This window comes from Bombus flavifrons, chromosome 8, assembly GCF_040668555.2.
Source record: "Bombus flavifrons isolate JBK064 chromosome 8, iyBomFlav1_principal, whole genome shotgun sequence".
Taxonomy (NCBI): Eukaryota; Metazoa; Arthropoda; class Insecta; order Hymenoptera; family Apidae; genus Bombus; species Bombus flavifrons.
The window spans coordinates 804667-831557 of NC_138449.1; the positions used below are offsets into that span (position 1 = coordinate 804667).

A 26891-nucleotide genomic window follows, 5' to 3' on the forward strand; every position below is an offset into this window, starting at 1 on the left:
CAAGTACAGTACTTCAGAAATTTATTTGAAAAACACTTATGCTAAATATAAATGGTTTGTAAATCATTGAAATAGCTATATAAATATCATATACACATACATACATAGGCATTCATATATTACACTCATTAAATTTATATGTGCACAAATTCATAAGTACATATGCATCACAAAATAATACACTAGAATGCGCACAAACATTCAGGAGGATATAATGAACTGATTAAAAGTTGAATTATTTGCGACAAGCACGATACATTCATTGTAAAACCAATGTTCAATTGATGTTTCAACGATTCATGGTGCGTATCAAAATATCGAAAGGAGACAGAAGGAGAGCCTGATTCAAAGTTCCGAATCCTTTTGTAAAACTTGGTAAGTAAAGATAGATTGTCAGTGGATTAACAAACATGTATAAAGTATCAGTGAACACATATTGGTAAATTAACCACAAAGAACATATTGAGTTCGAGGATGGAAGCAAATACCAAGAAAATTACATACATAATGAGGCAAACTATTCCAATGGATCGAGTCAATTTAAATTTGCCAATTAGAAGAGACAAATAAAGTACGGTGAGAGTAGAAAATAACGATATGGAATTGTAAACCAGACCTTGTGAATTAATCGTTACATAATGATCGCCAGGTGTTTTCGGAAAAAGTGCTGCTTTCAGGAACCAAGGTAATCCGAGACAAAGTAACACGTCGAATACGTTTGAACCGATCGAATTACTTATGCCCATGGCTCCGTGCCCTAAAATCATATTTTGAATCAGCAATACCAAATAAGAAAGAAAGATTAGGAAAAAACAAAGGAAAAGAAATCGTGAAATATCGGTACTTTATAAATGCTAGTCGTGAAGAAAAAGTAACATTTATAATACGGTAAATACATAATGAAACGACGTGGTTTGTAACTGATTATAAAGCGATTCTAAGATGAGGCAAATTTGATAATAATATCGTGATAATATCACGCGGTGCGTTATCGTAACCTAACCGTCTCACAATAACTATGTTATCGTGATATTTCACGATAGCTACGTTATCGTGACCGCTATTCGCTAGCTACATATATATTATTTCTTGATCGATGTACCGATTACCACAAGAAAATCACTCCAAAGGTTAATCGGTTACTTTGGAGGTGCGTTTAAATGAAAATTCGTTTTAACCGGTTGATTCTTCCATTAGCAAGGTATCGATGAGTGAAAGCGCAAAATGAAGAAAATTACCTTGATTCGCAACGATAACACTAGAAACAGCCTCCGGTACACTCATTCCTGCCGCAAGAAACGTCAATCCCATTATGGAATCAGGAATCCTAAAAGTATCACCTGAAATAAGGATCATTTTAAATCGATATCGAGAATAAAACGAATGCATTTAGATATCTGGGAACGATAACAACAATTGTTGCAAAGATACGTACCAATTACAGTGATGACCCATCCAACTATGTACGAAGTAGTTGCTATCCATATTATACACATGATAAAAGTAAGGGGGTACCAAGATTTCAATGTGCTTCTTCTACAGTCAGGAATCGTAATGAGAAGCACAAAATTTATAGGCCAAGTAATCAACCACCAAATCCGTTCGCACGTCGAATTTGGCCAATTCTTCATATTCACGATATCAACTAAAATAATATATGTATATATACACATAGGTAGATATTTATTGAAATTAAGGCTTCTTAAAGGATTCTTGTACATATTTTCATGCAATCTATGTTACTTACGCGATTCATCTTCACTGCTAGATTCCAACAAAATAATATCCGTGCTTTTAACCAGGTCTGACAGAACAAACGGATGACGTGTGTTTTTAAATGAAACTCAACGACGTATAATTCAGAGAATTGAATTGAATAAAAAATTAATCGATATAAACAATACCATTAGAAAGTAGGGGAGTTGATTCGGAAAGATTCTTGTACTTCTTTCTTGTATTTGTTACCGATTGAACAAACTGATGTATACTTCGATCGAAACACATTGCTAGAACGATAAACATTTCCGTTTCATTTAATTAGAGATACAAACAGTCTGTATGGAAATTATAAAGTAGCAATGAAGATTCGTAAAAATGGAACGAAATATTTATTTAGTTTCTCAACTTAAAATTAAAAGGTTTTATCACTTATCGATAGAAAGAATCAAGTAACGATGGGGAATTACCTGAATAGTACTTCATAAACTTACCTAAAATGTACAAAACATACAAGAGAACGAGAATCAATCCCTCGTACCATTCGACACGACCGTCTCGTAAAGTTAAAATAAGTAAGAGAACTGTGAATGCGTATGCGATAGTATCTCGCGTGACAGGCCACCCTTCCAGATTCAATACCTGAACAAAGATTTGCTTTATTCGTGTTTCTTTCTTGTTTTCCTTTTTCCTGTACTTGATTTTATTTTCGATTCATACATAATCGATAGTGTGTTCCGTCTATGTAAGACGCAAAGAAAAGATCTCACCTGATTTGCAAATAAACCACAACAAGCAGGCACAGCTAATATATTAAAAACAGCAGAACCAACAATCGTGCCGACGCCCAAATCTCCTTCCGTGACAAAAGTACCTACGATATTGATAAACAGCTCTGGGCTAGAGCTAGCTGCTGCCATAATTGTTGCTCCTGCGACATCTTCTGTTACGTTAATCTCTGAAAATCAAATCCATGTAATAGTTCCAACGTTTTAGCTGTATTAGCTATATGAAAAATTATCTTAGATCTTGACGATAGCCTTTCTTGAAATAAAAATAAAGTGGAAATGAATTAAAGCGGCTATACTGAACTTACTGTGGCAAATTTTTTTAATCGACGGCACAAAAAAGTCATCACAAACAATAGCGAGTAACAGAAACATGTAAATCGCTATCACGAAATGTATAGCTATAAAACCCGATTGTCTTTGCTGTCGAGTAAGGCCATCCGATGGAAACTCTTCTATCGCTGGAGGAGTGCAGTTTACTTCATTTTCTCCAGCTTCGATAGCGCTTGGTCCAATTTGCAATAACTTGCGAAGTCCTTAAAGAGATAGAGTATGTACATACTCGTAATGATATATAATAGTAACTATACGCGTAAATTCCAATGATAACGAAGGAACTATGTTATATTATAAATGGAAAGTAAGGAGAACAAGCGTAAAGGTAAAAGGTGAAAGTTTTATATGTATATATAAAATATATTATATATAGATCGTATTTATAATGCGAACATATTACGTAATGATTCATTCTAAATTTTAGTATCTCGATATCTCCACCATCTTTTCCGTTCAACGTAGCGGCATGCGTCCGTGTATACGCATTCGTTAGTCGTCGAATGCCTCATCATAATTGCCCTTTATTACTTATCGCTTGTTATTAGTTGTTCCTTTACTCTTTGAGAGAACGCAACTAATCGTGTATGTCGCAATAAGGGACAAATGTATGTTTAAGAACATGTTTACTTATGACAATAATATGATACGATATGAATTACTTGATATGTATAAGACACATATAACATAAGAGGAAGGAAGAGGAAGAATTGAGAATACGGAGAATTCAGAAAACGAGACTTACGCGTATCCGTAGGGTTATTCGCACTTGCTGCATTGTTTGGAAGAAATATTGCTAACGTATTAACGAAGATCAAATACATCGTTGGAACGACGATTATACAGAATATTTTGTAGCCTATCATTTGTCTATGTTTCCGCGGCATTTCGTAGTCGCTATTTCAATTAATCAGCGATAAGTTTCAGTGATCGAGCTAACGGTGCGACTTGCCGTTCCGTATGATACTAATTTTGATTCGCCAAGTCGAGCTGACAGCATCGATGTTTTTCGTTTACGAGCATTATCGGTTTTAACTTTACACAGATAAGATACTATATAAAGCGAATAAAGACATCCCTTTACTGATAATCCAACAACAGGAGTATTCCTGCTACTGGAGCATTTGAATTGTCAATTACATATCTATCGATAACGGGTGAATGCTCTGAAATGTTGTATGACATAAACTTATATGTATATGGTTACGTTTACTGGTATTTATCCTTATATATGTGATTATCTATTGTGAGACATTATATTCATATTTACGTGTGTACAGTGTACAAATGTACATACGCATTTCAATTTTGAAACATCATCTCAGTTAAAGATTTAAAAGAAGGGGCATGAATCAATTTGTTTCTTCATTCATTTCCATTTTTCTAGTTCTACTTACTTGTCCGTTGCATTTTTTCGAATGAAACCGTACACACTGAATCGTAGTTACAGTTGACTGACAGTCAACTTATTTACAATTGACAGTGCTAATTGTTCTCTTTGCGCGCATCATACAGAGAGAACGACATTACATTTTTACTGCTGCAAGTTGTTTCTACTGTAGCCCATCGCATCGTATCCCGTCACACAGTTTACTGTGTTTAAAAGCTTTTCTATCAATCCGTTTGTTAGTTAGTTTATTTCCCAGAATATCGTAATGCTGCTTTTAAAATAATCGGTGGGAAAAGAATCGACGCGCGCGAGTGTGTGTATGCGATGTGTGCGACTGGAGGAATAAATTTGAAGGGAATAAGTAATGCAAAATGCTTGATTGTGTCGGAATAGAATATATACGGTACGACGTTCAATTTTCAAGGAAGCCATAACGACGATTAGTGCGATGACGATTTCGCATTTTGACCGCGGCACGATTCAGCGGGCGCGATGCGCGAGAGATGAGAAGAGAAGAGTTAGAGGGAGGGGCGATTCCAACAAACGCTGCCGGACTTCGGAGTAGTTGTTAATGTAGTATATGTGTGACAACGGGATTGACAACATGGATACGTCTGACTTAGGAGGAGGTTCGTTCAAATATATTTTGAATATTATCGGGAACGGATGCTTTTTTATGGTATATGTTCGATCGATACAAGAATGGTTAGGGGGGTGTGCTTCGATAGCGGTGAAAGATAGAACGGAATGATATTAAAAAATCGGAATTAAAGTATCGAACAAGGTGGAGGAGACGTAGGAAGAGAAGGAACAGGAGGAGGTGGAGGAAGACGAGGAGAAGGAGGAGGAAGAGAAGGAAGTGGAGGGACAGCAGGATGGCTAACATCAGCATTAGCAGCAGCAATAACAACAGAGGGAAGAGTAGAAGAATAGTATACATCATAAGGAAAAGGAAGATGAAGGAGAATGAGTATGGGGTAGAAAATGAGGCAGACAAATGGAAGAAGGAAGAAGACTGAGAAAAGAGGAAAGGGACAACGATGCAAGATCAACTAAAAATAGAAGCCAAAAATAGGAAATCGTTCCAAACATTTGGTGCATAATCAACTGAATTCAATTAAACGTACAGGTGTGTCGTGCGGTGCTGCGTATCGCGCATCAATACTTGTGATTTAGTTTCCGATGATCGATTGGTCTAAAGGACTACGAATAAGACGAGATATTCGAAACTAATCTTGCGCAGAAGGGCGCTTGTCAAAGCACAACGTACGCGTAAAGTAAAATGTTTGTTCATATGAGACGTATGAATTATTCATTATCTCTTTCTCTTTATAAATCGCAAGAGTTCTGTGATCTTTATTTCTACAAGAGATCGTGTGCAGGCTAGAGACATGTTCATCCCAAAATTTATAGAATGAATTGAATCTCGTTGCTCTCTTTTCTCTGTTCGATCACCTTCGCTCTCCTTTCTCTCCTCCTCTCTCTCTCTCCTCTCTCTCTTTTCTCTCCTCCTCACTCTCTCTCTCACACACACACTCTCTCTTGCTCTCTCACTCTTTGCTCTCTACTTCTCGACCGTTTTTCTTCTTTTCTACTTCCTTTACTTATTTTTATTTCATCCCAGTTTCACATCGCATGTCGTTCTTCTGTATGCAGGTTAATTGAAACCTTGTTTAAACAATTTGATAAGTTATTGGGTATAACGATCCGTGTCAAAAGATTTAGTTTGTGTTACGGTTAGTGATAATGAAACTTGTTCAAACTCATGGACATATATTATTATGTACCTATGTATTCGCACGATTCGTTACTCGTAGCGAATACTACGTTTAACAGATGCTTAAACATTAACATGTTAATTAACATTCGTTGTTATTTGTGTTGTCTTTGTGTTGATAAATTATTGCTACTTCTTTTATTTAAGATTAATACGATGCCCGTTAACGTACGTACAACCATGAGACACCTTGGTATTTTAATTTTTATAAAGGAATCATAAAATGAATTGGCGCAACTATATGTGTATATATATATATATATATATATATATATATATATATATGTTAATAACAATATATATATATATATATATATATATCAATTTCATGGATATATGGATCTTAATGGAGCAGAGTGAGACGAAGAGGTGAACAGTACTAGTAATATAGTACTGCTTATGATTTAGGATTGAGATTCTGAGAAATGTTCCGTCTGGATGTATTTGAACTGCAAAAGTTTATATAATGATAAAAATATTGCTTCCGCTCTCGCACATTGTTCTTTTTGAATAAATATCGAAATGCGAAGAAACGCAAAAATATAAATGAAAAATCCTGTGCATCGTACACGATAGATCTTATCGGCGGTCGAAACACAGAAGAAATAATAAAGTTTTGAGTTCTTTCGAAATTGCGACGATGTGATGAAAGAAAAATCAACAGATTGCTAATTGAGAATCAACGTTTAATGATCGGCGATCAAGCCGATGGTCATCGTTTGTTTCCAACGAGACGAAACCGTTCGACACCGAATGGTCAAGCCACGTTATATCTAGTTTATACGACGTACATTAGACATGAATGGCATCTCCTCTGCCAACTTGAATGAGAGCAATTTAACTTCTTTAGGTTGCTTAATCGGTAGGAAGTCACATCAACTATACAGCTGTGTAACCTGTACAAGACACCAATACGTGCATCGTTTGCTTCATTACGTCGATTGTAACAGGTTATAGGAGAAGAATTATCAAGATCTAAGAACGGAGGTGAAGAAACAAAGTTGTTAATTTGGACCCAGACAGGACTTTTCTTTCACACATGTACACCAACAATGGGATATCACTTTCAAATTGATCTTTATTTCCAACGATCGTCATTAATGTACATACAATATATATATACCATATGTGTGTGTATGTGTGTGTATATATATACACATGCAGATATGTATACGATGTAGAGAAACGTTTAACGATGGAAACTTTAAAATGGGATGAGAGAAAATCACATGGAAAATGTGAGTGACGTTGAATAGCTCTGCAAACGAAGGTAGGAATATGCGCAAAGAGTCCTCGTAAGAAAAACAATATATAATGGAAAAATGGGCGACTTCGCCGATTTCAAAGTCCTTGAAATATATTAACCAGATCAATATTCTAAACCACTATTTCCTATACATACATATAATCATCGCTCGGCGTTACTTTTCAAGATATTCGCAAAAAACTTGAATCAAATTTAGATTATGATTACACTCCATACTGGAATAAACGACCGTCTTTTTATATAGCCCAACCTAAACTTAACGCATTGATGAAAGGAAACCATTTGTAATATTATATAAATAGAAAAGGAAAATCAATGTGTTATAGGTTGGGTCAGAGTAGTATCCGGCCGCCATTAGGCGTGAAATAATCCTCGATGAATTGATTGATATACAGAATGTTGCACTTATTTCAGAATTTTCAATTGGTCAAAAATGTAGTAAATATTTCAAAATACATACGTATCTACTTCCATTGAAAAATTGTTCACAAAACAAAAATTTATAAAATAAGTTGTTAAATAATGCATACAGTATTAAAAATAAATTGCTTCATACATAACCTGAAAACTAAAGCCGAACAGCGCAGCGGTTATATGTGTAGGAAAAAGTTCTCCAGAATGTTCACCTTGACAACATATTTGAAGGTCATTGAAATTCGTAAACTCGCTCTTATTTCCAATATTTACTGAAAAAGAACATTTTTTCCTTTCGTTATACAACCATTGCTATGAAATACCGTTGTCGCGTGCATCGCATATTTTAATGAAATTTACGAGAAAAGATCGATGAAAGGGAATATAAAACTTTCAATTTGCCTGCCATTTCATTTATTCGGAATGTGTTGGGATATGATAAGGAACAATGATATACAAGTGCAACTTTGTTATAGAGAAATTATTATGCTGTAAAAATATTGTTAGGTACACTTAAGGTTAAATGAGTTTTGTATCGAAACTTGAGAAATGAATGTACGAAATGAATCAAACAGAATAGGCAAATCAACATCGAATTATCGGAAAAATCAAAGTTTAACAAACTATGGCCAATAACTATAACATGTTAAAAAGTCGCTGGATGAAAACCGAGAAATGCGATAAAATTTAGTGAAGCATCAGACATTTTTCACGATTTACTTATATAACGAAAAATTTTGTAGCGAGAGACATTTATTAGCCCTTGTACATAATATCCGTCAAAACTAATGCTCATCGATATTTCATTTACTTATAGTTATTGATAAACTGGAGCATTAAACGAATCTATCGTTGAAAGTAGAAATAGTTTTCTATAATTTTCTTATTTCTGCTATTTTCGTCCACTCATCCGTAATGAAAAATATGCATATGCATGTGTTTGTTTCCGTCTATTTTCGTACATGTGTACCTACATAAATGTCGTAGTACAAGTTGAAAAGAAGATACCAAATAAATGACAAAGATACGATTCGATGACAAAGCTAGAGAGTCGCGAGTGAACAATTGTAGCGATCATTTCTGATCTGCCATATCCAAGAGAGTTATTTGTCTTTGAGTGCGCGTGGGAATGATTTTCATCGAGTAACTTATGAAACCGAGCAAGCAAATGCCACGTAAACTATGACACGAACGGTTATTTGAAATTTGTGTACTATTCTTTGTTCCAGCTTACTTTTAAATATATATATATATATATATATATATATATATATATATATAAATTAATACGTGTCTACGATAAAATGTTGCATCGTATCATTCGTCACAATTATTTACGTGTTTATATATTACATATGTATGTTTTGCCTTCGAACTTATTTGCCAGTTTAGAATATAAGTTCTGAAAATGAATTCGAATGTTGCAATTAGTACGTATGTATCCAAAATCGGCAGGCGTGTCGCTTATTTATTTTCGAATAGTATATTGGAAACCGCGTCGTTACGATTTATTATTGTCGCCACTAGGTCATGGTTAAATGATTATGAATGAAATTGAATTTTTAAGTAAGACATCTTTCCGGGAAAAGAGATTCAACGGGTGAACATCGAAGGTCAATGAACCGATTATATTTGTGATCATCGTGGCTAGAACGAATGCAAACCAATTATCTGGATTCGTAATCACATTTGTGGAGCATGTATTTGACGTTTCTATCCAAGTATGCAAGGTCGTCGCTACTTATGTAATAGATTAACCAAAATCGAATGCCAATAGAATGTAAGCAAACACGATCGTTTGACTGTATACACATACATCCGGTATCTTTAAACAATAAAGATTTATTAAGAGATCGAAAAAATCGACGAGAAACATAATGGACGTGAAATAAATATAATGGGATTAAGAGCAAGAAATGGCAAGCAAGAATTCTATGATAACGCCGCGTGGCTCTTCTTTTTTGTGATGCGGCCGTTTCCTCCTTCAATATGATACAACAAATATAGGTGAAAGTAGGATAGACATCAATGAAAAAGAAAAAATAGAAAAGAAAGAATTGACAATTCGTTCGAATTAGATGCGTTTTTTTGCTTGACCATCGTTCCATCGCCAAATATCAAACTGTTACATTAACTACCTGTTACTATGAAATAAATCGTCCTTATCGGTATCCAGGAACAAATCTTTTCTTCGACGCATTGGACATGGAATTAAACACATGAAAATAAAAAGATATTATGTTCTAGGTATAAATTGTACACCTCCAGCGATAGAAGACTTTCCACACGACCTTTTCGACGAGAAACAGAGGCAGGGCGGAGCTGTCGTCGTGCACGTAATCGTTTCGCTTTACCTGTTTATCGCGTTAGCGGTAGTGTGTGATAAATTTTTCGTTCCCGCAGTAGAAAAGATATGTCACGGTAAGGAACATTTCGCAGTTATTTCTAAATATATTATTTTCTAGGAGGCTACGATTGGTGTCGATTTATAAATATGTTTTTCGCTTGTGTTCGTCTACCTGATGAATAAATTTATTGAATGATTCGCGGGTGAAATAGCTGGTTTGTACGTAGAAGGAAGTAGAAGAAGAACGAAGTCAAGTGTGAAATGAACCAAAGCGATACGAATTTCTTGATTTGTTTCTGAATGTTTTTAAATTTCAATTTCAGCACTTTCAATGTCCAAGGACGTGGCAGGTGCTACCTTTATGGCCGCAGCAACGTCGGCGCCGGAACTGTTCGTAAACGCAATCGGCACGTTCATCACCGAAGGTGACATCGGTGTCGGAACAATAGTAGGCTCGGCTGTATTCAATATTCTCGCGGTACCGGCTTGCTGCGGTATAGGTGCTGGGATGGTAAGTTTTTGTGATCTACATAACTTGGTGCACATAGAGTATTGGACAAGTTTTTATTATCGTTTTATTAGTTGACTGCGTGAAATTAAGAAACCTATCGATATTTCCTGTATGTATATTATGTATTATGCAACTCAAACGGTCTACGTACGTTAATCGAATACGTACAGGTAGTTCCTCTTGACTGGTGGCCAGTTAGCAGAGACTGCCTCGCCTACGGCGTTACGGTTGCCATTCTGATATGTATCATACACGACGAACGAGTAGAATGGTACGAAGCGTTAACGCTAGTGTTATTGTACATCGTATACATCGCCGTCATGTATTGGGACAAATCGTTTCAGCGATGCACGCGATTCCGTACGCATAATGCTGATCGATCGTCAACGGATGATCACCGACACGCGACAGGTAAGAGAACAAGCACTAAACACTTTACTCTGCTCAGATAGACTTGAATAACGATAACAATCTGGATATCGTAGTCTTTTTCTTTGAAATCGTAGATATGATCATCTTATATACATACGCATGTGCGAATACATATCCATGTTCTTACTTACGTTTGTGTACGAATGAATAGTACATTCAATATCGTTGCAAATATAGTTGTGTACCGATTTATTTCCAACGTTTCTTACAATATATATATACTTACCCCGAACATTTGTATATTTGTCCATTTAAAAAAAGTTAAACACAAAGTGTCGTTTCTTTAGAAACCAGCACGGAAATTCACATGGCAAGATCCGACAAAGTACAATCGGCCGTTGAACAAACTGAACATATAGATCTACCATTGCAAAATGGAGGAACGAAACCTCAAGAAGAGAATCCCGACCCTAGTAAGTAGTATAGAAATTTCACTGGGCAAAATTTAGTATTATCCATTTCGGAAACGGATAAAAAGAAAAATCACTTCCTTCCGAACGTTTCTCCAAATTTTAAACAACGAATAATGGTGAGGGGGCGGGGAGCAGGGAGAGAAAGAGAGAGAGGGAGGGAGAGAGAGAGAGAGAGAGAGAGAGAGAGAGAGAGAGAGAGAGTGTGTGTGTGTTGGCGGAAAGCGTAGATAGGGAAGGAGGGGCGGGGGGAGGAGAAGGAGAAAAAGAGGGAAAATAAAAGCGTTGCATACTTTTACGTTGAACAGATTATGAATACGAATTATTGGTTTGGCCGACACGAGCTGGGTGGATAAGAAAAACAGCATGGATTATGACTTGGCCGATTCATTTAATTTTCATGTGTACTATTCCGGATTGTGAAAAGCCACGATTCAAGAATTGGTTTCCGATAACGTTCCTTATGTGCATCATTTGGATTGGATCGTTGAGCTATGTGGTCGCATGGATGATCACTATAATTGGTAATGAAAGTGATAGCAAGTAAAAAAAGCGAAAGAACAGATAGAACTGAAATCGTATAAGAAAAAAGAACAGGGTGAAGCAAACGTGATTACTTTCTTTTCAGGGGACACTCTGAAAATACCGGACTCCGTGATGGGCATTACTTTCCTGGCTGCTGGTACCAGCGTACCAGAGGCTGTATCAAGCGTAATAGTAGCAAAGCAAGGTAAGCTGATATGCGGATATAACGTATGAAAAATTAGATGAATAATGAATTAATTGGGTACTAGTGAGGAACAATTATTAATTTGTGAATAATATTTGAAATGGACGGCGCGATAGTTTCTATGTTAAATCTTTCGATCGATTTATTTTGTACCAGGACACGGCTCGATGGGTATTAGCAACTCGATCGGATCAAACACTTTTGACATATTGTTGTGTTTGGGTCTACCGTGGCTAATTAAATCTTCGTTTTCACCGACACAACCAGGAAAACATTACATCAGTATAAATTCTGGTGGGCTCGAGTACAGTGCCATATCGCTGTTATCGACACTAATGTTACTCTACATTGCTTTTGCTTCGAATAAGTTTCAGCTTGATAGAAAAGTTGGTCGAGCCTGTTTATGTATGTATGCGGTATTTCTGATATTAGCCTCGTTGATAGAACTCAATGTATTCTTCAGGGTAAACTTGCCCACGTGCCAGAGGACGGTCAAGTGATCCGAAATCAAAAGTAGAGTTGCTTAATGATATTTCATACGGTGTTTACTCTGATCCTCGTACGTTCTCCCGAACTTACGAAAAACATTGTGAACCGAAGAACGCTGTTTTACATTATACGAAACTATTTCTTCTCCCGTCTCGTTTTTCGACGAGATCGTCCTTCACCCCGAGGCTCTGTTACTCCATGGCATTCTTTCCTTCGTAATCCATCCACAATGCCTTCTCCTCCATTTCTTTCTCTTTCCCATCCCTCTCTCTTTTTCTCTCTTTTTCTTTTTCGCCCTTTTTCTGTCCTTTCTTTCACATCAAATCATCACATACTCGATCACCCTTTGACTTCTCTATTGGGATCAAATTTTATCGTTTCCATCTCTCCAACTCTTTCTCTCGCGCTATCGTCTAATTATTCCGCTTACCACGAACAACATGTAATTTCTAACGTGATTTAGGGACATAAACAGTAAACGGAAAAAGAAGAAAACAAGGAAATTTCGTCCTCTGGTAAAAGAATAAGAAAGAGTTTGTCATTCATGCGAGTGCAGGATCTGAACGTTGAAGCGTACTCACGTATTCGTAATGATAGAAAATGTTGGTAACAATGATTAAACGAGTAAATGGAATTAAGAAACAAAATATTGTTAAAATAATAAATAATAAGGTCGTAATAAAATGTCGGTGAAAAGAATTGGATTACAAAGAAAAGCGAAAGAAGCTAGAGACAAACGAAGATTAAGAAATCAACAAAAGTACGAAGTATACATAACGAACACGTATGTAACATCGTATATATGTATATTCATATATATACACACATATATATATATATATATGAATGAAGTATGCATATGTTCGTGCATGCGTGCGTGCGTGCGCGTGTGTGTGTGTGTGTGTGTAATGTATGTATGTATGTATATAATATATGTATATACAGTAGACCGATAGCGTAGAAAAGACTGCCGCTTTTATAAATGTTTCATTTCGAGAAATACAGCACATACATCAAACGAATATGAATACGTATATTGGGTAGCTAGTACGTCCGATTAAATAAAGTTTCGATAATCGGTTATCATTGCGGAACACCATGATAATCGGTTATCGGAACGGGGGAATTACGAAAGTTTCGATAATTGCGCGCCAAGATTGACATCACGTTTATTTGATAAAATACATTGACATGTACTGAAATTCGCCGCAGGGTGTATATTTAAGTAATCTAAGAACTTAACGAGATTAATAAAGTACTGTAATAAGTTATTAAAAAGAGATTGTTGGTAATTTCGTTTTAATCCTATCGCGAAACACGCTGAACAACTGCTCGGTTCCTTCTTACCGATTTTTCGATTGACAATGGTTCGGCTAGCGAATGCATCGTATGGATAATTGAAAAGTTACACGTTGCGTTACGATTCTCTCTGCGACTATAACATATCCGTGTTTCGGCAATTGTAATCAATGTCTCCGAGACCTTTGGCACGATTTCAACGAAAGAGTCGATCTGCGAATCCGAGAAGAGCAGACAGCCGTCACGCGGCGCAGATTCGCTTCAGCAAGGAGCAGAAACACGTCGGAACACGTTGCAGAATTTTAACAGGTAAGTAGAACAATAAAGATCGCTTTGTGCTTTTTGAAAGATCGAACTACTCTCATTGCTTGGAATGAGATTAGAAAGTTTAGGCGATACGCAACGTTTACATGTTTCTAGCATTTCGAGTTTAGCGTGTTGATCACCCTTCCTCAAATACATAATCTACGTATACAAAAACTAAGTGAGAACTGTACTATGAGGTTCAGTGAATCATGTAGAAAGCAATACGATATTCGATTTATACGATGTGTATTTATGCAAGCGCTCGCATGCAATCGCAGCGCGACGTGTGTACCAAACACGTGAAACAGTAGGTGAAACGCATTCAAGTAAGTAAGTATGTATGTACGAAGCAGTGGATCCATGCTGTATTGGATGGCAGTAGGTCGAGCGCGTATTAGGTCGGTAGGTCGAACAACGTGGGCGACCATAAACGGTTCAGGAAGGGGTCAGCTGCACGTCACCACGCCGGATCTGCAATGCGGCGTTGTCGCAGAGACAGTTACCGCTACATTTTATACCGGTGAATTCTTGTATCCTTAATAATTGACCGAACAATTAATGCTACCGATCATTTGGGCATTTCATGCACAGTTTCGATTTACCCATTTATATTCGCATGCAATATTTGTACATGTGTACATATCTATGTACCCATATACGTTTCATGTCGTATTGATAAAAACGAAAACGTAAAACGAGATCATAGTCAGTGCGTCTGACAAGGATTTAGTGATAACGAATTCAACTTATTCTGAAGAGAGAAAGAAAGAGAGATAGAGAGAGTGAGAAAGGGAGGGAGAAGGAAAACGATAAATCGATTGGTCTCCGAATGAACTCAAGAAGAGAAAAAAGAAAGACGGAAGGATGAAACTAGAAAAAGAAAATGACTTAAAGAAGAAGAATAGAGCAAGCGAGTAGATGATCCTAGTTCGGAGCATGAGACAAAGGGTGGACGGGCGAGAAATACAATTTCAGGAGAGGCTCGATGCGGCAAATGCGGCGAATGCGCTGAATGCGTTGAATGCGACGACGGTAACGTCATGCGCTCTGAAAACAACCGCAACCCCCTGTGAGAAGAGACGAGGAAGAACGGTAGGGATTAGGTGTACGCGGCGTGGTAGGATACACGGTGCGCGAGCGCGGGTACGCGCGCACACGCGCATTAAACCACCAAGATACCCGTAGTGGAAGAGAGACGGGACAGCACGCACGCTCGTAGGTTCTGCTGTAAAGGAGGGAGCACAGTGCATCGAAGTTATGCAGTGTTGCTTACCACGTAGAAGGCATAACACTCGCCGTTTCTACAATAGGATCCTAACATTTTCATAAATTTTTTGTTCTACGTTTCGGTGTTTTCAGTTTTCCAACGTTCTCCTCTTTATTGCTCTTCTTAACAAATGTTTCGTCAGTCTCACCGTAAATCGCAACGCAAAATCGATTATCCAGAGACGGGTATTTCGACAGAAACATCGCGGAAGGCAAGTCCTATTTGAAAGAGAAATCGGAACGAGGATCATAAGGATAGTTGGCGCCGAATGTTTTTACCTACACGCGACTGACAACGAAGATTAATCTGGAATTGGCGCACGACTTTTAAATGAGAGGGAGAAAGAAAGAGAATTGAGATCAAAAATTGGATCGAGAGTAAAATCAAGATCAAGACTCGAATTTGACAACAAACGTCACGGAAGTTCAAGTCTGAATTGGAAAAGAAAGCAGAGTTCGAAGCAATATAGTACAGAATTACATTATGATAGAGAATGAGTTTGGAATCGCTGAATGAGATTTCGTCGTATTAATGTTGTATCAGCTTGATATATTACAAAGTTACCAGTTGGACCAGTGGATAATCCGCAAAAAGTGGATTTTTAGTGTCCGGCGTTGTTAGTGTCCGGTTTGGAGTTTAATAATCATCGCGCCCTACCTCTCTCACCGCGCCACGCCAGCAATCGTACCACATATCGATACTCATATCGACCACCGTTCGTTTTTACGTAATTACGTGTAGTTTTTAAAATAAATATTCCGTGTCATAGTGTTTGAACAATATTCTGATCGAACCAGATAAAACCAAAAAAGGATTTTGCAGAACATTTCGATATCACGTGACTAGTTGCGAACAGTACTTCCTTATGTTCTTTACTGTGGTGCCTAAATAACTTAAGTAAAGAAAAACTAGTGCCTATATAACGTATATGCGCAATAAATACATATATCAAATGCTGTGACTTGAAAATATAGAACGATTCGTCAAATCGATTGGGATCATTTGATGAACCAAATCATGGATCAGTGATACAGTGATACTCGAGATACTCGCGACTTATCTCGATTTCATTCTGTTAGAATTTCAATCGAATCTGTCACACTCACAATAAGAATATTACTCTTTATTTCCGAAACGAAATTTGCAATCATCGCACTAGAACTAGGATTAGGAACAGAAAATAATGTGAATGAAAATCGTCGAAAGAAAATTAATATCGAATTTGAAATGCGAATGAAATTATTATGAAATTACTCACATTTTTCTCGGAGCTCGAATAAACAAGCACACTCGTATTTGTCCGATCTAGATTTAATCTTACCGCCTTCTCTTTGCATCTCTTCGCAATTTCCGTTCTCTTGAAACATCTTCCGCTTCTATCATACATACATATATACATATATATCGAAGATATACAACAATGTCTCGTTTAATGTTGTGTAATCTCGGCAATACATCCACGGCGGGAAATGATACAAATAACAATGCAAATACGAATAGTAGTATGGAGGATGATGACTACTATCCACTGCCAACTATTTATCGGTGAGTGAATTCTTGATCGATGATGTACCATTCCTCCTCGTCCTTTTCTCCTGTTTCCATCCGCGTCACGTTCAATTCTTTTTCGTATTCTCCTGCTATTTTCATCACGCCGCGTCGAATCTGTATGCGTACCTGCACATACAAATTCCATATTATCAAATTCAACAAGTTTAAAATAAACGAATAGTATAACAAACTAACAACGACTGCTGTAACAAAACATCTCGGCAAACATTATCTTGTTTCTATCATTTTTGTTGTTGTATACTTGTTTTTATATCATATTTTCCGCGTTTCTACACACGTTCATATAAAGACACACGCGATAATGATCGAATGTTTTCAAAGTATTTCTTTTGCTCTTCGGTATCAGAAACATGTTACCAAGAGAAAGATACATCGCAACATGTGCGACGAAAAATTTCTTACATAATCGAAGTGACAAAGTCAGCTACATAGCTAATATGTAATCGACTCGTTGCAATAATATAGCTGCATAACAACACAGTGAAACGTAATATATACACTATCTGGAACGTTTTTCCAATTTTCCGCAGTCCGCTAATTTTGAATTTTGAGTAAATAACAAGCGAGTAATGTTTCACGTAGACTGGCATGTTACGAATTCCTAGTTGTAAATGTTTATGTGGTTGTATCGAACATTCGATCGATCGTGTCCTATTAATACTTACTCTGTACCTATACTTTATACGCGCAGCTGCCGTGCACCTATAGCGAGTTTGGATTGCATGGAAGAGTTCAACGGCGGCGGTGGCGGCGGTGGTGGCGGTGGCGGCGGTGGCAATGCTGTGGACTCTGGTGTACATTGCAGTAATACCACTGGAACGAAGGAACAGCTACTGACTAACTGCATTGCCGCACAAGCGCAGCGCTTACAGCATCCTTCGCCAGGTATTCGCTACCGCAACTTGGGCAAAAGCGGTCTACGTGTTTCCAATGTTGGATTAGGTACGCTGAATGTTTTCCCAACTTTCGTAGAAACGAACAGAATCGCGGTTACCCACCCGTTTTATTCCATCTCAATGTATGCTTTACTATACTCCTTTTTCAGATAGCTTGTCAGTAGTATTATGTTGGCCATATTTTTTTAGACTATAGGTATTGTACTGTAAACAATGAAAACTATATCTTTTCTCAATCCATAGACAGTGCCACTCTCCGTTTCTTTTGTCTATTCCACACATTTGTAGTTATTATTCTTGTTTCTTTTGCTTCGCCTAGTAAATCTTGTCGATGCAATCTTTATATCCACCAACGTGGGCATGCACGCTTTTCACGTACGTTTTTCTAGTAAGATGCAATGTAAATAATTAGTGAACAAAGTAATATAGGAAGACACGTAATATAACAATAATATCCATATCCAGATAACTTCTTATATTTATTGCTGTTTTTGTTGTGACAATTGTGCTTGTCGTGTTCATTGTCATCGTGATCGTCGTTGTGGTCGTCGTGGTTGGAGTCGTCGTCGTTGTAATTGGAAATATTTCCCAAAATTATAAATGTTTTTGGAGAGATTTGATCGAAGATATTTCTATAAATTATTATATTCAGACTGCGTAAGTGTTTCTGAGGTTATGAGCTATCAAAATCTCAGGCGAATGAACAAAGAAAAAAGGGAATGAAAAAGAATGAAGAGAAAGGGAAAAATTGCCGCGTGTGAGAGCCAATGATTCGGAACGATGATGATGATGATGATGTTGGTGATGGTAGGAGGGAAAAAGATAAATAGGTATACATGATGCGTAATAAAGGTTTAGGGATCGATTGTCGGACCATATATTGCGGTTTTTAAATAAAAATAACGATAGATGTAAAGGAGGAAATGTTGCAGCATCGTATTTGTCTATTGAAAACGGTGAAAAAATTAAATTAATATGCACCTAATCGAGACAAGTGAGTTAACAAAATTGTTTTATACATGTAGGTACATGGACAACTTTCGGAATAGGAGGTTGCAGTAATGAGGAAACAGCTGAAGCTGTAGTTGCCCTCGCCTATGACAGTGGAATAAATGTGTTCGATCTGAGCGAAGCTCATAGCGGTCATAGAGCAGAAATTCAATTTGGACGAATTTTATTACGACGTGCTTGGAATCGTTCAAGTTACGTCGTTACCACTAAAATATATTGGAACACGAAGTGAGTATCGATCGAATTGATCTAACTTCTAAATGCATAATAAAAATGATAAATACTGGTTCGGGAGAACTGCTACATTTCAAAAAATGGTGATCAAAATTGATAAATTAGAAATATAAGAATTGGCAAACAGTACGACGTAGATATGTAAATCAGATGTATGACGTTATGAAATTTGATCATCGCAGGGCAGAGGGACGTGGATTGTCACGAAAACACATAATTGAATCGGTGCAAGCATCTTTAGTCAGGTTACAATTATCGTACATCGATATTGTAATGATTCACAAAGTAGATCCTATGTGTCCTATGGAAGGTTCGTTTTTTGCTTCTCTGGTACAATTAAAATACGTTATTAAAAATAATTGAAACGATCGACACTTACGATCACGTTCTTATTCGCTTTATTTTCTTCTTTCAGAAATAGTACGTGCAATGAACTACGTGATAAGTAAAGGATGGGTAATGTATTGGGGAACGTCTCGTTGGACCCCTGTCGAAATTATGGAAGCTTACACGAATTGCCGTCAATTTAATTGTGTCACACCAATCGTGGAACAAGCCGAATATCATCTATTTTATAGAGAAAAACCAGAACTTTATATGCCAGAGTTGTACAATAAAATCGGTATTTAATCGCGAAACGTCCAATTTACTCGATAGAGTATACTGTATGCATATTCCTTAACAATATTCAAAAAAGTCGTTTGTAAACCGTAGGTGTTGGTCTGATGGCGTGGTCCACGGTTACGATCGGCATGGTTTCTTCGAAACCTGACGACTGTGGTGTATCTTTTTTATCGAGATCTTCGTATAAGGTAATATTATGCAGAAAGAAAATTTTCGTTGTATTTCATAGAATATATAGAATTATTCATAAAATAATTGAGGAAGCTGGTAGCTGTTGGCCTCAAAATATCTGTAGCGCTAGCAAAATAATAATGCTTGCAATGTTTACCTTTTCATTTCAGAATAAATATTCGTCATTCAGTTGGACCGAAGACGAAACGCAATCTTTGTATAAAGAAGTACGTAGTCGAATTCGCATATCGTGATAGGCTATGCCGTATTTTCACGCACATAAGCATACGTAAAAGTTAAGGGAATAAACGAACGTTACGTGTGAACGTACGTTACGTTATCGTGTTCTTTTCTGTCTTTGTTTCAGCAGGAATACGGCTGGAAGGAAAAGTCAGCCGATGACGAGACGCGAAAATATTCGGATAAACTGCGAGATGTGTGTGCACTCGCCGAACGACTCGGTTGCTCTTTCGGACAGTTGGCCATCGCGTGGTCTTTAAAGAATGAAAGTGTTCAGTGCCTTCTCCTCGGTGCATCAAACATAGATCAACTGTACGAGAGTCTTCAAAGTTTACAGGTAATTATTTCTTATTGGTCAAATTAAACATTCGTATTTCGTATCTCGATTTCGATAGTCGCGAACGGGCAATTATTATAAACGATGCGTGATTTCAGCTAATTCCAAAATTGAACGCCAATATAATGAACGAAATTGAAAGAATTCTTGATAACAAACCGTCGCGACCTCCGATGATTTCAACATTAGCGCTCAGATGACAATCAATTTGCCCCCACGGAAGTGGTGGGGGCTCCTTAGAAGATGGAGGCAGCCCAAAAAGCGAAGGTGCTAATAGCCAAGATCAAGAGCAGACGAAAGAGTTAACCGGCAAGCTACCATTCTGCGAAATACAATGAAGTCACATTAGTACGTGTACGTGAATTTATGCACAGCCTGATCTTGGCCGGGTAAAATTGGATCGATTAAAACCGAATTCTAAGATGAACTAAAATGAATGAAATGATGCCAAGCGAGGTCACACAAGATTAAACGAGAAAGAAACATTCGAATAGGGCATCTGCTGCACGTTCTAGGTGTCCGGCACGAATATATTCACGTGAAAATGAATCGACGACAATACTATTACGGTTACGGTTACGGTTACAGTTACGGTTACGGTTACGGTCACAGTCACGGTTACAATTACCATTACGATTGCGATTGCGGTTACGATCGCGGTTACGTTCGATATTTCACGATAAATATTCACGAATAAATTACAGACACGGTTTTCACACATCTTTGATGCAGCTGTACGATTATCCTCTTTGCAATCTTCTTGGAATAGAGACATTTAAATGCGGAAAAGAGAGGTTGAAGATAACTGGAAATCTTTTTTGCGTACACTTCTTTCGTTTCGAAGAAAAGCGGTCGAATACAAGTTTTCTATAAATGTACGACTTGAATCTCTACCCATGATTCACTATGCCAGGTGTTCATTCGTAAATTAGATAGAATATCATGTCTTTATTACAGCTGTGTAAGATGACAAGATGGATGCTTGTGGTTACTTTTTTCAGCTTCGAAGAATTTCTTTCTTTCGTTTTCCATATTTTTCCTGCAATTTATCTGAGAATATTTAATAAAGCATTGTAGCCGTTGGGATTGATAGTAAGCGAATAGTCATCTCTATTGAGATCGCAAACTGTCAATATTGAATCGTTTCTCATCCTTCCACGGCTTTATTCCTTTATCCGTGTACAAGGCAAACCAATATAAGGAAATACAATGTAAAACTGGTCGGAATTCACACGCATATACATATACAGCTACGCACGTACGTTCTCATGCTATAATATCTACGTTCGTGCGAGATAGTTTTCGTGTGATTGATTATACGATTGATTTAATTCTCGAACGTGCGTATACCATTCGTAATCACAGGTGGACAGCTAGCTCCGGTCAGCTAACTAGCCATTCTGCTAGTTAACTACCCCAAACCATAGCCAAGTAGCTATGTAGGATAGGTAAATGACATAGACGGGTAGTCTATAAGTAAGTAGTCGTAGATAGTTAAGGTAAATAGTTAGATAAGTATGTATATACTTAGATAGGGGTATGAAAGGACGAAAACGGGCAAACACGATAAGTGAAATTATGTGATATAGAACGAAAAAGGAGAATGCGTGTGACGCAATGGGTTTATAGATACGCGCAGAAAAATCACGGTACAAGAATATTTCCGCTATACGCTTATTTCGTTGGATTCGTTCGACTATCTGCTATCTCCTGCAAGAATGTTAGAGCAATATTCTTTTCTTGCATTTAGTTTTCCGAATAAAAACCGTCCTAACGGCGCGACAGGCGCAAAGCCTCGTAGAACTAGTAAGATCATTTGCAAATAATATCGGTCACGCACCGACCAATGTTGAATATTCCTGAAGACGAACGATCCATGTGTATTTACCTTACTATTCCGCATATACCATTTCGTGTATATGGGGAGAAAATAACTGTGAGAATATCATTAAATAAACAGCGGAAGCGAAACATGACATGACAAGGAGAGAGAGGAGAGAAGATTAGAGACAGTTCAATGAAATTCCAATGAAATTCGAATAAGTGATCAAACTTCGGGACAAATATGGGGACGGTGATATTACAAAAATTATCAACCGTTGCCGATTGTATATATGTAAATCATAATTAACTGTTACGACTACGTTGCTATTTAGTGACTCTTTGATCCCTGGTGTGCATTCGAATATATAATAAGTAGGTATATAAGTATATTCGAATATAAGTACTTATATTATACATTCGGATAACAGGGAATAAGACAGCAAACTCGTTGATGGGGTCGGTTAGGTAGCTGCGCGATTAGCTATCGGTAATTAAAATGATAATGATCGAACACCGATCGCAGTGCTGGCTACGCTTTTGCCGATTACGCTAATTATTTAGCGATTTTTCATCCAGGTTACGATCTATATTTTCCACGAAAGTTTTTATCGAAGCGTAATATATTGTTATATAATATATATATAATAACTCGATAATACGAACAAATGTGTACAGAAGCGTGCAAGTATGTACATATATTTGATTCGCCGTGATCTCGAAGACACGGCATCTAGGCAAACTAAAACGCGGTTACGCGACTTTTTGGGACAATTCAAAAAGTTGGAAAAACTTGAGTCGATAGGAAGATATCAAACTGCCAAAACGTCGAGCGTTTTGTCGTGAATCAAATGACGAGCCATGATACGAATGATCGTTAAAATATATGAAATGCCTCAACTGTGTTCCGCGCGAACAAAACAATCCTCCGTATAATCGATGATAGTCGATATGATTTGAAGAGAGAGCAGGTCGATTAGCAATGAAAGAACGATTAGGTATGGACAGGGCTGGGAGGCAAAGAAAGTAGGGGAAGAGAAGAAAAAGGAAGGATAGGTAAAGAAAGAGGTCGGAGAGTAGAAGCGATACAGAAACGGCGATGATACGATTAATTACGAGTCAAATGGAAAATGTTCAATGAATAGACAATCTTGATCTTTGCGGATGTTTTTCATCGCTTGATCGCGTTACGTTCGAATCAAGATTGTTCGTTCGTTATTTCGTTCGTTCATTGAACGAATTAAGAGAGATTGTGTCCGAGATTGTTACTCGTTTAAAATGTAAGATTTTAAAGATTTTATTCACGCGCCTTGTAGATAGATAGGTAGGAAATGTGTACGAGAAATCGGTAGGACAATTACGATACCGTCATTATCATTGACCCGGTATCGACGATCAAAGATGCGAATATTCGAAACGAATTTCATGCGCATGATTATCATATATATACTTGCATGTATACACTATATAGTGTACATAGTCGGTCATTGGTTATCTTATCCAGTCAAATAGTATACACATTATCGAATTATCTTCGTTTACGCGGCTAATTGTTATTGTTTAATCAGAAATCGCGAAAGCATAAAGAATTGTGTTAATACCAACGAAAAATCGATCGGACTGTGATTAAATCGATTGGTCTTCCATTTACTATTATGGATGGAGTTCGTAAGTTGATTTAATCGACGATCAGTAAGGATGGCCACGAATACATAATCGAATCGAATCGTATCAAATTGAATCGAACCCGACTACGTACATAGAATCGCGACAGTCGATTAAACAATCGAAGCTGAATAGGACACGTGTATATGTAGGCAATATTCGTATAACTGTGTCATGTGCGTGTTGCATAATTCTAAGTACTGACACGAAAAAAGAATAACCGCTCTTGCGAAGCTGTAGCATCTTTTTAAATTGTCGATAATACGAGTACGCATCTACCTATCTATATTTCTATATTAATTTATGATACAACCGTCGAAATACAATGAGATCGAATTCGAATAAAAGTGTTCAATACGAACGTACTTTTTGGTCAACTATTTTGTCAATAAAGAAATAATATGCACGAAAATTTCATCTAGATGGCATTACCAGTCACATATAATGTATATAAACTTGTCCTCCGCGGGTATACATATTTTCTCAACGTATTTCTCAACGACGAAAACCCTAAAATTATAGGGGCCAAAAGGGGTTTGATCATTACTCCGATCACTATCTTGTGATCTTCGATCTACCTTCTATCTTCTTCTACCGACTTCCTTCTTCTTTTCCCGAAACCACGATCGTAAATTTGTGAAATGGAAAAAACAGCGCGGCGTTTCATTCAATAAATAATTTAATGCTCCAAAAAATGTAAAATACACACATACACACACACATACATTTTCATAAGACGGAACATTTTCTCAAAGTCTTTCGAAATCTTATACGAACGTTCTAAGCAATGTATCAAGTATTTAGGGGACTATTTTGAAAGAATTATGAATAAAAGAAACACGTTACCCTATGCATTATTTTCATTGCATCCTCCTTTGTCTCATTACCTTCTTCATCTACCATGCTACGTTATAATATTCTTATAATACAGTAAGGAATAAGAAAACTTGTAAAGTACTTGGATAAAAAAAAAGAGCTGGTCTTGAAAGCGGATAAATCGGAGATCGTAGTCTTTAGAAAGAGAGATTAAGCAGTTTAAATACTTAGGGTATGTACTTAAAGTCGATGAACGTGTTAGAAATTTCGCAAGGAAGGCTAACATAATCATGAGGCAATTTTGAGGAAAATTGAAGAGAGGCTTTTTAGGGATGATCACAAGAGGAGAATGAAGATATTCGACAGTCTGATAATAGGGGTTCTGGCGTATTGGACGGAAGAAACAGAACTTAAAAGGATTGGAAAGGAAGGTTTGGACGAAAATACAGAAAAAGAGCATTGGAATACGAAAGAAGGATGCAGGAGAATATAGCAAAAAGTCTTCCTAAAAAAAGAAACATCCTTCCTGAAAAAAAGAGGAAGAAAGGAAATAGTAAAAGACTTAAAGAAAGGTTAGGACACTTCAAAAAATGTGGGTACAGCGAAGAAGAAGTAGAACAATTATAGAAGAAAGGAATGGACGTAGGAGAGATCCTAAGGAAGAGGAAAAAGGTGTAAAAAGACAAAAACAATGGAACAAAATATAACGATTTACCTAGATACAGTAGGAAATACAGGAGAATAACGACAGGAAGTTTACGAAAATATTTAACGTAGAAAAAGAAGAGGGAATAAAAGATATTGGCAAGAGTAAAGCGCAGCAGCTTGGAGAACTCATGTAGATTTTGATTTAGTTGAAGAAGAAAAGAGGTGTTTATTTTGTGAAACCAGCAAATGGGACATTTAAACACTGGAAGATGTACGAAGAAATTCGTAGAACAAACTTAAGAGTGGAAGTAATATTAATGAAATAGCTAAAAAAGGTACAGAGGAGGAAAAAAGAGAAAGAGACGGAGGAGAGATGAGCAAAGGAGCCAGTGCAAAGTGTAAAGTGCAAATAGTAACCAATGAAATAGTTTATGGTACCTTTAAGAAACAGAAATACTTTGAGCAAATGAAAGACGGTTTTAGAATAGAAACCAAAGAAATGATTATGTAAGGCAGATTCAATTAAATTAATCCATTGCTTGATTCATTGCCTAATTATTTTTTGTCATGAAATTAATTTACATATCTCGAGTACAGAAATAAATTATTCCTTATTAAATATATGGTAATTATTTACCTTAAGAAACACCATGCCGATGATCTTGATTTTCACACACGTTGTTAAGGACATGATTCTGAATAACTTTTCTTAATAACTTAATCGATGGTTTTCTACAATTTCCGACATATTTGCAAAAAGTTATTGTTACTATTATATTGAATCTTGCCTATACTACATCACGGTGGCCTGCAAACAATCTTTATAACGGGCGAATTTTTTCAAACAACTGATGCTGAGGTTCTCTCAGCTGTAAACAGTAAGTGGAATAGGCTGTTCGAAACGAAGAACAAGCAATGCAAAAGGATCTTTTGAACGCACAAATATCATATGCATTGGCAACCGTTATTAAAATCTACATCAACCCTTATCCCAGGAAAATAAAAATACATACTGATCAATCCAGCCGTTGTGAAGAAGCTGGTTATTACCCATGTTGTCAGTATAGTATGCATGATGTCAATATATCACATTTGATATACTGACGCATACGCTGCTACGGACGTACACGTGTAACCAAGATTCAATGAAGAGTAGTAATAGTTTTTTGTAAATATCTTGGAAACTGTACGAGGTAGTCGATTAAATTATTAAGAAAAGTTACTCAGAATCATTTCTTTAACATATGTGAAGATCAAGATCATAGGCGTGGTATCCATTGAGGTAAACAATTACCAAAAATATTGTACAAAATATAAGTTCCACAATATTCTACATGTATATATTTCATAATTATACAATTTAAACTACGCTACACTGTC

The 26891-nt window shown here is 36.9% G+C and overlaps 3 protein-coding genes across 8 annotated transcripts; 2 read left to right on the top strand and 1 right to left on the bottom strand.

The window, feature by feature from the left end:
- Positions 1-6: 6 nt before the first annotated feature.
- On the bottom strand, positions 7-10767 carry LOC138182809 (sodium/potassium/calcium exchanger 4). Of its 3 annotated transcripts, none has more exons than XM_069119055.1 (9): positions 10695-10767; positions 2813-3040; positions 2487-2674; positions 2211-2358; positions 1905-2006; positions 1748-1804; positions 1436-1645; positions 1239-1340; positions 7-757 (listed from the first exon to the last, which is right to left on the bottom strand). In XM_069119055.1, the coding sequence occupies exons 2-9, from the start codon at positions 2877-2879 to the stop codon at positions 423-425; spliced, it is 1209 nt and encodes a 402-aa protein (XP_068975156.1). In that variant the 5' UTR covers positions 2880-3040; positions 10695-10767; the 3' UTR covers positions 7-422. The 3 variants fall into 3 exon arrangements, with proteins under 3 accessions (XP_068975156.1, XP_068975155.1, XP_068975154.1); XM_069119054.1 differs by lacking the exon at positions 10695-10767 and adding an exon at positions 4235-4580; XM_069119053.1 differs by lacking the exon at positions 10695-10767 and adding an exon at positions 3583-3875.
- Positions 4726-13886, top strand: zyd (sodium/potassium/calcium exchanger zydeco). 3 transcript variants are annotated; one of them, XM_069119056.1, is made up of 8 exons: positions 4726-4856; positions 9933-10106; positions 10356-10543; positions 10714-10954; positions 11263-11388; positions 11694-11909; positions 12014-12115; positions 12272-13886. In XM_069119056.1, the coding sequence occupies exons 1-8, from the start codon at positions 4808-4810 to the stop codon at positions 12613-12615; spliced, it is 1440 nt and encodes a 479-aa protein (XP_068975157.1). In that variant the 5' UTR covers positions 4726-4807; the 3' UTR covers positions 12616-13886. The 3 variants fall into 3 exon arrangements, with proteins under 3 accessions (XP_068975157.1, XP_068975159.1, XP_068975158.1); XM_069119058.1 differs by lacking the exon at positions 4726-4856 and adding an exon at positions 4910-5356; XM_069119057.1 differs by lacking the exon at positions 4726-4856 and adding an exon at positions 6410-7274.
- Positions 13887-15145: 1259 nt separating this feature from the next.
- Hk (potassium voltage-gated channel subfamily A regulatory beta subunit hyperkinetic) lies at positions 15146-24897 on the top strand. 2 transcript variants are annotated; one of them, XM_069119059.1, is made up of 9 exons: positions 15146-17021; positions 17740-17990; positions 18970-19183; positions 19372-19499; positions 19605-19811; positions 19904-20001; positions 20155-20211; positions 20352-20561; positions 20660-24897. In XM_069119059.1, exons 1-9 carry the CDS (start codon positions 16897-16899, stop codon positions 20759-20761), a joined length of 1392 nt encoding a protein of 463 aa, XP_068975160.1. In that variant the 5' UTR covers positions 15146-16896; the 3' UTR covers positions 20762-24897. The 2 variants fall into 2 exon arrangements, with proteins under 2 accessions (XP_068975160.1, XP_068975162.1); XM_069119061.1 differs by having other exon boundaries at positions 15158-17021; positions 20355-20561.
- The last annotated feature ends 1994 nt before the right edge of the window (positions 24898-26891 follow it).

Excerpts from the sequence above, each read along its gene's own strand:
- LOC138182809 (XM_069119053.1), bottom strand. The coding sequence starts at position 3,724 with ATGCCGCGGAAACATAGACAAATGATAGGCTACAAAATATTCTGTATA. Across the intron at positions 3,041-3,582 it reads GAATAACCCTACGGATACGC|GACTTCGCAAGTTATTGCAA; the intron begins GTAAGTCTCGTT and ends TATCTCTTTAAG. Across the intron at positions 2,675-2,812 it reads GATTAAAAAAATTTGCCACA|AGATTAACGTAACAGAAGAT; the intron begins GTAAGTTCAGTA and ends TTTGATTTTCAG.
- zyd (XM_069119056.1), top strand. The coding sequence starts at position 4,808 with ATGTGTGACAACGGGATTGACAACATGGATACGTCTGACTTAGGAGGA. Across the intron at positions 10,955-11,262 it reads TGATCACCGACACGCGACAG|AAACCAGCACGGAAATTCAC; the intron begins GTAAGAGAACAA and ends TCGTTTCTTTAG. Across the intron at positions 11,910-12,013 it reads ATGGATGATCACTATAATTG|GGGACACTCTGAAAATACCG; the intron begins GTAATGAAAGTG and ends CTTTCTTTTCAG.
- Hk (XM_069119059.1), top strand. The coding sequence starts at position 16,897 with ATGTCTCGTTTAATGTTGTGTAATCTCGGCAATACATCCACGGCGGGA. Across the intron at positions 19,184-19,371 it reads AAAATATATTGGAACACGAA|GGCAGAGGGACGTGGATTGT; the intron begins GTGAGTATCGAT and ends TGATCATCGCAG. Across the intron at positions 20,562-20,659 it reads AGAGTCTTCAAAGTTTACAG|CTAATTCCAAAATTGAACGC; the intron begins GTAATTATTTCT and ends GCGTGATTTCAG.